Here is a 13,209-nt window from a genome sequence, read left to right as displayed (position 1 = left end):
TATCACGGCAAACGAAAAAAATCCTACTAGAGAACAGGCACTAGTATTTAATTCTATCGATGGTATACGTCAGGTAGATTACATACTAGAAATTGGAAAAATTATATCACCGAAACACATTATCTACATATCTAGAATATCAAACAATCGCTTCTGTGTTTTCCTTTCTAGTAAAGAAATACTCGAAACACTCTTAGAAAACACCAATACGATCACGGTAAACGAACACATAATACAAATCCGAAGACTCATCACTCCAGCAAAAAAAATAATCATTTCCAACGTATGTCCCTCAATACCGAACCAATCAATACTTAATGCATTAAAAAGCATAAATATTACGCCAGTATCCCAGATAAACCACACGAGAGGCGGAATAAATCTTGAGGGTAACGAGCATATCTTGAGCTTGCGCCGACAAATGTTCATTAACCACGAAGACACAACAAAACTACCCGGTTCCATAACTATCATCAACAACCAAACCCAATTCAGAATATTCTTCACCGAAGAAAAAATCACGTGTTTCATATGTAAATCAACCGGGCACACATCTACATCATGCAACAAACAACTGGATTCCGAAAATTCGATAAACCTACAAACGCATAACCTCCCCCAATCAAACAATAACAAAGACGACACTACAGTCGAATCATTCCCGATTGACATGCAGCTCCTCGAAAGCCAATCAATCAACGAAACGCAGTCTCAAGACAACACGGACTCGTTGGTTGAACATCAAATCGAATTCACCTCATATGACAATAATTACACAAATCCTACCCCCCATGACCCCCCTCTTACACCCTAAGATCACTCACACGGCTCCCTTACTAATATGTCTCAGCAGTCAGCACAACTCACAGAAGACGAAAAACCCTCCAAGTGGAATCTTTCTGATTCATCATCACAAGAAGTTATTAAGATCACCTCACATACGGCAGACTTAACACCACTCACCCCCTCAACGAAATCACCAAAAAGACCAACAAAAAAATTAAGATTCACTCCAGATGAAACTATCAACTAGAAACGAAGATAAATAGCTTGAGAGCCGCATACCAGCGGAGGAAATCTTTCGCAACAACTCCACTGTGACCATGCTCCAGTTCAAGTATATTTTGGAAAACTACGCAAATGAAAACATCAACATACACAACCTCTGCAAAGACATTGATTCCGACATCCCCTCCCTAATGAAACTCATCGAAGAAATACGCTCAAAAATTAACAAAACTTTCCTCAAAACTCACCTTACCAAACTAAGCGACTTGCTTTTTCAAGCCTCGCCTCCCCAACATCCATTAAACATCATCCACACACAAAAAAAACCCAATCCTACCTACCCCCTACCCCCGCTCATTCCGCCTTACACTACACGAAGCAACTAGCCTACAATTCAAAGAACATCGCACATGAAAACTAAAATAATACAATGGAATGTTAATGGATTCTATAGTAGACTCGACGAACTCCAGATATTAATCAAAGAACACAGTCCCTCAGTAGTATGCATTCATGAAACCAATTTCAATGACGGTAGTAATCCTACTTTCACACACTTTGATATATATATACGTAACCGTCTCTCCTGTGCCATAGCTAGTGGAGGAGTTGCAATTATGATCAATCAAGACTTCCCCAGCACAGAACACCCACTTCAAACCAACTTGGAAGCGATAGCAGTTTCAGTCACTCTTCCCCACATAAAATTAACCATATGCAACATATATATACCAAACCAAAGAAATTTCTCTCTCTCTGACGTTGAAAATATCACACAACAACTTCTCAACTTATTCATCCTAGTCGGTGACTTTAACAGTCACAGCGAAATATGGGGATCGCACAAATCAGATCACAGAGGGTAAATCATCGAAGAACTACTTATGCACGACAATCTGATGCTCCTCAATAACGGACAACCAACTAAAATTAACCCCGCAAACGAACGTTCTTCCTCCATTGAACTGTCCATCGCTAACACATCCCTCTCCCACAAACTGGATTGGTGCACCCTACCATACTCATACAACAGCAGCGATCATATACCGATACAAATATCTATAAACCTCCCTCTAGATGACACCCATCTGATTTACTCACCCTGATGGTCCATCAAGAAAGCCAACAGTAACCTATTCACCTCTCTAATAGAAAACAAAACCCCAAGCCTTTCTACCCCCTCGTCAGAAAACACGCAGGTAGTCGTAGGGGAATTCAATGACATGATCACTGAAATCGCCAAAATAACAATAGGAATCTCAAAGAACAGTTCTTCCAGACCCCGAGTCCCATGGTGGAATGACAAAATAAAAAAATCCATTCAAAAGAAAAACAAAGCTCTCAAAAAATTTCAAACCATCCACACCCAAGAAGACTTTATTAATTTAAAAAGAGCCAGAGCCCAAACCAGGTATATTGTAAAGAGCAACAAAGTCTCATCGTGGAAAGAATATGTCTCTAGCATAAACTACCAAACTGATTCCTCATTAGTATGGAAAAAATTAAATCCATCAAAGGAACCAACAGGAGCACCATCCATTTCCTCAAGGACACCAACCTCACAACCTCACACAAAGAAGTAGCCAACGTCCTCGGTCAAATGTTCCAAGATAATTCCAGCAACATAAACTATGATCAGGAGTTCCTATCTAATACACATATATTCAATAACCCCACTAACAACGTCGTTTCACTTGATAATGTACAAATTCATATGAACTCCAATCTACTCATCTCAGAAGTTGAAGACGCACTCCGATGCTGCAAAAGCAAAAGTCCTGGTCCTGACGGAATCCCATATCTATTTATATAAAATCTCCCAAAAAATGCCAGAATACACTTACTATCAATATACAACTCTATATGGAATAATAAAACATTTCCAAAATCCTGGAGGCATGGTTACGTCATCCCCATCCTAAAGCCTGCCAAAAATAAATTTATCCCCGACAGCTATCGACCTATCTGTCTCCTTAATACCATATGCAAACTACTTGAGAAGATAATCAACAACCACTTCATGTGGTTTTTGGAGAAATCCACTTACTTCACTCCCGAACAAAACGGCTTCAGAAGCAACAGAAGCACGACTAAAAACCTCTTAAACATTAAAAACGAAATCCAAATAGCTCTACAGAATAAACAAAAACTAGGAATCATTAGTTTTGACATCGCCAAGGCATATGGCACAGCCTGGGGGCCTAGAATCACTTATAAGCTCAACCAAATTCTGTCCAAAGGAAACATGTTAGAATTCATAAATAACTTCCTATGCAACCGCACCTTTCAAATCAAAACACCCAACTCTTTATCACATATGTTTATACAGGAAAACGGAGTACCCCAAGGATCCACCATTTCAGTAACGTTATTCCTTATCGCCATCAACGATATTTTCGAAGGAATCCGAAACCCTAACTCTCCTTTTTTATACGCAGACAATTTCGCCATCACATGTCGCAGCTTCAATAGTATCACTATACAACAACTCCTGCAAGACTCAACCAATAAACTCATATCATGGTCTAAAATGTCTGGCTTCCGTTTCTCACCGAACAAAACGAGCCTAATAGTTATCAACCGAAGAAAGAAAAAAGAAACCATCTCAGTAAACATTGGCCCCCTTTCCATCAAGAACAAAAACCAAGTAAAAATCCTTGGAGCAATTCTAGATTATAAGGCCCCATGGCTCCCTTACATTCTACACATTAAAAAATCTTGTCCCCCCAGAATCAACATAGTCAAAACACTTTCTCACACCTCCTGGGGAGCCCACACTGGAACCCTATTTAAAATTCACAAGACACTTATCCTTTCTAAAATGGATTATGGAGCCCTCCTTTTCTAAACAGCCAAACCATCTCATACAAAATTACTAGAATCAGTAAATAACACAGGGATTTGTCTATATATCGGCGCTTTCCGATCAAGTCCCATCAGCAGCATCCTAAGCATCGCTGGAATCCCTCCACTAGACATGAGATGGTCAGAATAAACCTACAAATTCGCCGCCAGAATGGCAAGAGCTCCTTTTAGTCTCCATCACCCCCCGAATTCTACATTCTCCATCACCCGTCTAAGGATGGACATTCTCACCTCACTCATCAACACCTCATGAAAAAAGAAGAGCCACCTGTCTGCACCTGCTGCGGCGTCCCCCTAACCATCAAGCATATCCTCACCGAATGCCAGAGTTACAGCAAGGACAGAAAGGATGCAGACCTGCCTGGCCAGCTGTCCGAGTCACTGAATCAATATAATTTAAAAAATATTTTAGAATTTATTTACAACTCTAAACTAATTAATAAAATTTAAAAATTGTCTACTTCATGTAATAATGTAAATAATGTAGTATATAATAATGTGAACCTGTAACTTATGTCAGTCCAATGGTCTAGCTGCCGCGGACTTAATTTAATAACAAAAAAAAAAAATCGTATGTATGTAGATATAATTATTATTTTCATGTTTCGAGAAACAAAAATTTTAATTTTGGGCTGACACAACATTGTTTTCTGCTTATTACATCTAGGACATATCAGTCATTTATTTCAAAATAAAAATTAACCCTCGTCCTGCAGTGTTGTAAGTAGCTTGTTCATTTATTTAATTCCCTAGGTGTTAGGTAAATAGTAAATACGATGAACTACGCTACTGCGGGTTTGCATTTTTTGCACCACGACCCAAGTTACCGCTGTAATTCCATTAATTATTCAAAATATATGAAAATATAATAATTAATAATCAGGTAATAATATTAATAATAATTAGATATTGACTAAAGAGTATACGAACTTAAGTTTAATACTGGAAGTAAATAAAGTTATATTTTTCTTTTATTAATTATGAAGTTAAGATTTTTTTAATGATAATACTAAATTCCTTAAATTTATCGACGTAATCGTAATTATTGTTAATTTTATTAATTGTGTTGCAAAATAAGTCATCAATCGTGTCTTAACCGTTTTCATAAACAATTTAAGTAGGGAACCAGAACGTAATTGTGGTGGGGTGGGGGGGGGGCGATCGCGCTGCTACATGACGATTGCGCAATTTTTCCTTTTTGAAAAGACTAATTACACCACAATTGCCCATGAAAAATTGCAAAACGATTGCGCAACACATGATATACTATATGTCTATATTATATACTATGTAAAACAGTTAATGTACTACATAAAATAATGCATACAATAAAAAATTGTTTTTTTTTTCAAAATTACATGTATGCTAAATGAACCTATGTACCTACCAACATAGTCAATAGAATTTTTTTTTTTATTGAAATTAATTATTATCTAATAATTTTTATGAATATGAACAAAATAAAATATCGACTACTGACTATGTCAGTATGGTGACACGTAAAAATATCCCGGTCAAAATATCCCCAAACCAAAATATCCCCACAAAGATATTCTATGACAAAATATCCCACGTAAAAATTTCCCAGTTAAATAATAACTCAAAATGTTGACCTTTATTATAAAAGTTGCAATTAGAAGTAATAATCGCAATTTATCTAAATTCCAAAGTGAACGTGTGTTATTCGTTATGTTGATGATATAATGATAGTATAGAATGTCATACTGTCATTTTATTTCATTACCTACAAAGCGTGTCGTGAGCATTTAACGTTTCTTATTTTGTTTTATTATTTTCTTATTATATTAAATAATGCTAGAATTTATTAAAAGCCAAAAAGGCTGTGGAAATTGTGTGGAAATTCATAAACATGTTGAAGCGAGAACAAGGTCTACAGGAGGCAAAAATGGAACAGCAAATAGCTGGAGTGCCTCGACAGAAAAAAAGACGTAGGTAAGTATAAAGATTTGAATGAGCGGCTAGTTGCTGTTGTAAAAGGTTATATAGTGGCACTAATAAAAATAAAATTTAAAATCAATAGCGCATATAACTTAATATTATAATAGGTACGTGTTTTATTTTGTATAATTTTTGACTAATCATTTCCATATTTTTGTATTCTTAAATTTTTTGACACACAATATTTTTGTATTTTAAGTCTATTTTTATTTATTTATATCATAATTTATTTGTATAAGTATTTTACTTTAAACGAATTGTAATATCGTTGAACTTCGTATACCAGATACGAGCTTATAGTTCAGTTGGTATATGTATCAGCTATTATTAATGTATTTTATTGTAATTATTTAATTAAAATTGTTTTGGCTGAATAAATAAATAAATAAATAAATAAGTATCTAATTTTTGACGAATATTTTTTTTAAATTTTGAATTAATAATTACGTGGGATATTATGTCATGGAATATTTTTGTGGGGATATTTTGGTTTGGAGATATTTTGTCGGGGATATTTTGACGTGGAACCGTCAGTAAATATATTTGGCATACATGTAATTAAGAAAAAAACAATTTTTAACCAAGCCAACGATGATAATTGGTTGATAGTTCTAAGCCTGTAATAAATGAGAAGGAAAATTGTGAATAAATAGGTGATAACTGATAAGTATAAATAAGTATAAAAAAGGAAAAATTGCACAATCGTGTTTTAGCGTGATCCCCCCCTACACAAAGCCCGTATCATAGTCTACCTTATAACTTATAAGTTATAAGATTATAAGTATTATATTATCTATTATTTTAATAAATTTGTAAAATTTTGAGTTCAAAATGGGACAAAACCGTTTATGCCTATTCCTTTTACCTAGAGCAGAAAACTTGTAGCATTTGTATATTCGTTTTACACAATCACAAAAATAGCAGAGTAAGAAACAAATACGTTTTACGCTAAGACAAAGCTAGTTTCATACTATTATTCTGCATATAAATGCATATTTTGAGGTTTTTTGTTTTTAGGACATTTGTCTTTCATTTTATACTTTTGATACGTATTTTAATTCATTAGATAAGATGGTATATGGTTTGGTAATACTACAACCAAATCATACAAAAATAAGTAATTCATGAATACTAACAATTACAATTATATTATTTTTATTGAAATTAAATTTATTTTTCACTTTTACTATTGTACGTGTTTCCTACAGAAGCATGATAGGCGTGTGCAGAAATTGTCGAGGGCAGAATGTATACATTATATAATATATGATTGAATATTATTTTGGTTATTAGTTAGTTCAATTAATATTAGTGAAGGAAGTATTTTAATTTTAAGTATCATTTATTTAACTACAAATTGAATGTAATAATTGAAACTTCAATGATTATTTATATTATATTAATATATATATAAAGAAAATAAACACATCATTTTTTACAATTTACAAAAAGACAATTCATAACTCTTCACTTTTTCAGAGTACCATTTTTCTCTCAGAAGGGGTTAATATTTTTAATTATTCTATTACGCCATCAATGTTTATATTATAGGCCAATTTCTATTCAATATAAATGGAGAGTAGTCCATCTAGTGGATCCTGATGCTTTGTTCTACTTAAATTTTGATTAAGCTTAGTTTTGAAAATGGCCTTTCACAAGAACAACTTGTCACAAGCATGGTAACAAATATTTTTTCATAATATTCAAAGATTCCTGGCTAAATCTCAAATTAATACCATAATAATTAATGTTTTGATTCGATGTTGCATTGTAGAATATAATAATCATTTCTTCTTCTTTAATATCCATAAAATGTTGGGTATTAAAAAAACAATAAACTTTGCTTGAAACTTTTCATTTTTTAACCAATGGAATCACAATTTGATTGTCTTCAAATAATTAAAAAACTTTCTTGTAAATATTGTCAAAATTAGATTCAGTATTTCTCATAGTTTCCAGTGTATTTTTCAATGATTCACGTAACTGCACTGCTGTTAACCAATTTATATCATATTTTTGCAAATATGCAATATACTTTTAATATTGAACATAATATAGGCTCCAGCATTTCCAATGCAAAAACCAACTAGAATGTTTTCATTTGGTATTTAATACCCAAACCATTAACACGAATATCAACTTGTTTGTTTGTGATCTATGTTATGTTTGTAGTTATTCAATAAGTAAAAGTTTCATTAAGACTAAAACTTTTTTTTATTTACATGGAAATGGTATAACGTATACCTAATTAAATTATGAAGGTACCTTATTGTTATACATATATTCTTATTTTAGGCGTTTTTAAACTATTAATATTTTTTAATTAATCTCTAGAAACAACTGTTTAGTGCATAGAAGAAATTATTTAAATAAATAGATATATAATATTATCTAAAATGTTTAACTTACATCTTTCATAAAATTTTTGACTATATTCTCCATAGTCATAACGGTCTTTTAAGTCTGGTAATACTAACAATTAAATATATTTATAAATAAAATATATTAATCAAGTAACAGCATGATTATGGTACATGTTATTATATGTAACTATTGCACATTTATGAAACAATTGAAATCTTTGATTTTGAACTAAAACTATTAAAACACACTATTAAAATATTTGTTTATAATATTTATCATGCATTGCAATGTAATATTAATACCTATAACACAGATTACATGAAAACATATTATAATGCTGAATGCTGATATTATTACATATTATTATTTGTTTGCATACAATCTGTGTCTATGCCCAATGAGAGAACGCAACCAAAACTCGTCTACTCTGGCTCATTACTACTCCGCAGTATAACCACAGATTAAATGAAGCCAGATAGTGCACTTCGGAATATAACAATAGATTTCCAAACAACAGGATCTGATTGGTTACTGCGCGATGCAGTAGGTCCAAATAGGAGTAACAAAAATATTGTAATACAATAATTTACGAAAAATATTGTTCACAGATAAAAAGACACTATTTTATGCCAATTAATTAATGCATTTTTATTTGAATAATTTGAAAATATTATTATTGGAATAATAATGTTTTCAGATAACTCAAATACATTTTTATTCAAATAACTATCTAGATACAATTTCATTGGAATGACGCCCTACTCTCGTAGATCATATTGTTCCATATTGATCCATGTTGATCCATATTGATACATATTAACAAATAAAAAATAACAGTTATTAATAATTAATAATTATAAATGTTTTAATGTTGCTAATTTTCTATTTTTCCTTATTTTTTCAGAAGCCATCTCCCTATTTAAAAACTTTAATGATGAATAAATCCTAAATCTTATGAATAAATTTAAAAGATAGTCTTTATTAAAATGTTCACACGGGTGAGAATAGTAAATTGATAGCATACTAAGTTTCAATTTTTACCTACTTTTTTCTCAGCTGCTAATACAGGGAAACGATTAATAAACACTGTTTCTAAACTATTTATATAATTATAAAATTCTGAATTTGGCATTGATAGGTTTCCAAAAGTGGATTTTTCAGAATTTTCATAAGCTTTAAAATAAGAAAATAAAAAGGATGGTTCTAATTTTTTTTGAAATTTGGCATAATTTAAGCAAATATTGCAAATATGAGTTTCCAAACATTTTTTAATCAAATAGCCACAAATATAAGTTAGTATATTTTGATCAGGCAATTCTAAATCCCGATAATCAACAGATGTTACCGGTATTGAAGATTTAAATTTAAATGTAGTTTTATCTGGAAACATAATATTTTGAACCTCAGAATTGGTAGGGTCTTGAATATTATATAGAATGTCATCTAAATCTTGCAGGTAATTAGCATTGTTGGAATGTTTAAAATAATTCATGAAAAATATATTTTTAAATGAATAATAGAATTGTATTGGAGTTGGATTGAAATTATTTCCTTGTCTCTGCCTAAACGTGCAAAACAAGTTCTCAAGACAATCTTGATTGATCCTGTTCGTAAATAAAACATAATTTTGCCTAGTAGTTACAGAAGATAAGGATTGCCACAATAAATTTAAGCTAGCAATAGAAACTAACCATCCTCTTATAAACTTCATTCTTTTAGTTACATCTATATTATTTTTGTCTAAAACTATTAAAGAATTAAACATTTTTTCCATTAATAATAGGTGTGATCTTTGAAGCTGAGGATTGATAAATGGTCTATTATAATCTTTTGAATTCGGCCTTTTATAAGAATTAAAAATGTCAAATAATTTATCAATATTTTCTATAAATTCAATTGTAGGCCTCGACTTAAAAGGAAGTTTATCTAAGGCTAAATATGTTTTCATGCCGGCTGCCACTGTGGCACTAAACAATTGTGCCGCCAAATATACACGCATCTTCTTAAATGCATTAGGATAGACATGTGAGTTAGTTAATTTGGGAGCTAATCTTAAATTGCTAGCACTATCTTTCTTGTAAAACGACACAACATATTTTTTGTCAATAAAATTGTCATCTACTTTAAATTTATGTTGTAAAAACATATTTCTAGTAGCCTTGAGAAGGTGTTGTGGATCAAAAATATAAAAAATCTTTTTGTTATTGATTTCAAAATAAGGACGAGAAGGAGAAATACTAAAATTAACACATAAACAAAACATTATCATGAAATATGTTTGATAACATATAGCGTACAGTATGACCAGTTTTATGAAATATGGTAAATTTATTTTTTCCTTTCCTAGCCAGACTGATTTGAGAAGTACAAAAATTTGTTTACATTTTACCGACTTTCATGAGTGCACTATCTGGTTTCATTTAATCTGTGGTATAACCTTGAATTCACGTTCAGGAACCTCGTGGTGGGAGAATTAAGACTTATTATTAGTTGTTGATGAGTGTTATCTTATGGATGAAAATTGTATATTAAATGTGCCCATAACGAATTGTAGAAGTAACTTATAGAGTTATAGGTGGTTTAGGGAACCTAATCAATTAAGCGGACGTGGGTTATTCCTTATTTTTACATAAACTGCGTTTCAAGGCCGTAGCCAGAAAAATATTTCGGGGGGGGGGGGGGTTAATCTTAATTAAGATTAGATACTGTAGGTATTATGTGAGCTATATATTAGGTTTTACAAAAGTACATTAAGATTAGTTATCGCTTATCTAACACAATATAAATATAAAATATACCGTTAAACCGTTTTATTTTTTTATGTGTTGTAATCACAGTGACACGTATCAAATATAATAGGCATTTAAAACTATTCAATATTGTTTCAAAAAAAAATTTCGGGGGGGTTTTTATCCTTATCCCCCCCCCTGGCTACGGCCTTGCTGCGTTTAGTATAAGAGCAATGTTCTCCAATTTCAACTGTTCGTTCGATAATTTAAACACCGTAAAATTACATTCATTGTTGAATCTGTTAAACTAAATTATAATAATATTTATACCTATTGTACTTCATTTGGTGGAAAATTCTATATTATCAAAAATTCTTATAAAATATTAAAACACCTATATGTATACTTACCCAAGTATTTACAATCTATAAAAAATAATTTTTAATAATATTAATAAGTAATAAACTAATAACACATAATGTCTTATACTATAACAATGCATGAACCCATAAACCAAATTTTATTATTTCTGTATATTTCGACAATTATGCTTAGTCCTCATAAATCCAGTTTTGGATCCAGAACTCCAATTTTTAGTGGTATAAATCAAAATATCAAATTACTGCACAAACTGTATCATAGTTCTACATAGGACTATAGATCATTTTGAAAAACTTACTATAAATTGATCTGAAAAACATTACTGGAAAAATTTTCAGTTGACCCGCTAAAAAATTTTTAATTCTTATGATCAATTAAAAACAACAATAATAGTTACCTAGTTAAAAATGTAAAATAACAGTCGAAGAATCCCGCATTACCCGCTTTACTATGATTGAATATAAAATATAAGATTTTCAATTTTTATCTTTAGGGAATATACTAATACGTGATTCGTTTTCCTCGAATGAATCATGAATGTTACATAATTTATAATCGAAAATATCCTTCACATAGTATATTTGTGTAATGAAATATTTAAATCCAGAATAATTGTCTTCAACTAATTGTTCATACATAATAACTGAGAATACTGACTCACCGTAAACGGAAGGACGAAAATAATACTTATAATAGTCAGGTAAATCCTCTATCTGGATCATATCTATAGAAAATATAATTAATTTGATACATTTTTAAAGCCATTCCTATTAATTAAAATAAATTAGTATTTTGTAGTCTGAAATAAATATAAATATCACATACAATTTAAAAAAAATTATTTGATGATTATTTAAACTCAATCATTTTTTTTGTGTCAATGTGTTTTAATATATACATACAACCTACCATAATCTGGAGCGTATTTGTCTGTATTACTTATATTCGGTTCAGCAGTAATATTGAATGATACTGTTGAAATGATCATGATAACATTATACACTAAGAAAATAAAGCTTTTGTCATATTTAGAAGTATTAATCATCATTTTTCAATTTGATAAACGCTGTTTTCAACCCAGTTAGTACTCTTACACAGTGCACGGACAAATAAAGTTACAATACAATCCAGTTAACAATATAGTTTGATGAAATTAATTTAGGCGACGCCTATGGATTTCACTATACAGTTTAACATTGTGTTTATGAGTCAAAAATCCAAGAACCAATATTTTTTAGTTTTTTTACACAACAGCTGAATAAACTATTTTACTTCTTTGTACGTAATTCGTCGTATTTGCTACCACTATTCAGGTGGTCTTTCCATTCTTACGAAAACATATACTCGTTTTCACCGATTAGAAAATATTGGAAATGTGCAGATTTACAGTACCTGTACTAATAAACTATATAATATCGTGCAAATAAAATAGCGTTTTGTTTACTTCTACAAATTGAAATATGAAATAGGTTCATTGAATTGATATACATTTATTGATTTATTGTAAAATTCATGCTTGACATTAAGTCATATTATTAAGCAGAATCGACAATTATATGCTTTAAAAACCTATAAAATATGCACGTAGTTATGTTCAAAAAATGACCAAACATTTTCCATATAAATGTGCTCTAAAAAAATTATTAATTTTAATGTTAATACATTTTTGACATAATATGAAAATCATTTATTTTTAAACGAATTAATCGAAGAAAAATATTTTACATTTTCGTGTTTGATACAAGTGTAGTATACCTATCTCTCGATAGCACAAAAAGATCTATCAACAATTAACACTATTATTAATCACTTTATTCAATAAAAAAACAATCACACAAAAATACGGGTCTCTATGAATCGTTTACAAAATATATCCGTCTCTCACTCGAAACCCGCACTGTCC

General features: G+C 31.0%; 1 protein-coding gene across 8 annotated transcripts in view; it reads right to left on the bottom strand.

The window, feature by feature from the left end:
* LOC111041831 overlaps positions 1–12,495 on the bottom strand; it is a 39,170-nt gene extending 26,675 nt beyond the window's left edge. For 4 of the 8 annotated variants that reach the window (XR_002605369.1, XM_022326270.1, XM_022326266.1 and 1 more), the window contains exons 1-6: positions 12,216–12,495; positions 11,968–12,030; positions 11,605–11,652; positions 11,336–11,350; positions 8,242–8,304; positions 4,804–4,815 (exon numbers count right to left, since the gene is read on the bottom strand). Coding sequence is in view for 7 of the 8 variants with exons in the window: in XM_022326270.1 (XP_022181962.1) it covers positions 4,804–4,815; positions 8,242–8,304; positions 11,336–11,350; positions 11,605–11,652; positions 11,968–12,030; positions 12,216–12,354 (340 nt within the window). In the remaining variant the exon portion in view is untranslated. The remainder of the gene's footprint in view (positions 1–4,803; positions 4,816–8,241; positions 8,305–11,335; positions 11,351–11,604; positions 11,653–11,967; positions 12,031–12,215) is intronic. The other 4 variants (XM_022326272.1, XM_022326267.1, XM_022326269.1 and 1 more) reach the window with 3 other exon arrangements.
* Between the last annotated feature and the right edge of the window lie 714 nt (positions 12,496–13,209).

The sequence above is a fragment of the Myzus persicae genome, unplaced genomic scaffold, assembly GCF_001856785.1.
Source record: "Myzus persicae strain clone G006 unplaced genomic scaffold, MPER_G0061.0, whole genome shotgun sequence".
NCBI lineage: Eukaryota > Metazoa > Arthropoda > Insecta > Hemiptera > Aphididae > Myzus > Myzus persicae.
This window is presented reverse-complemented; position numbering and strand designations above follow the sequence as displayed.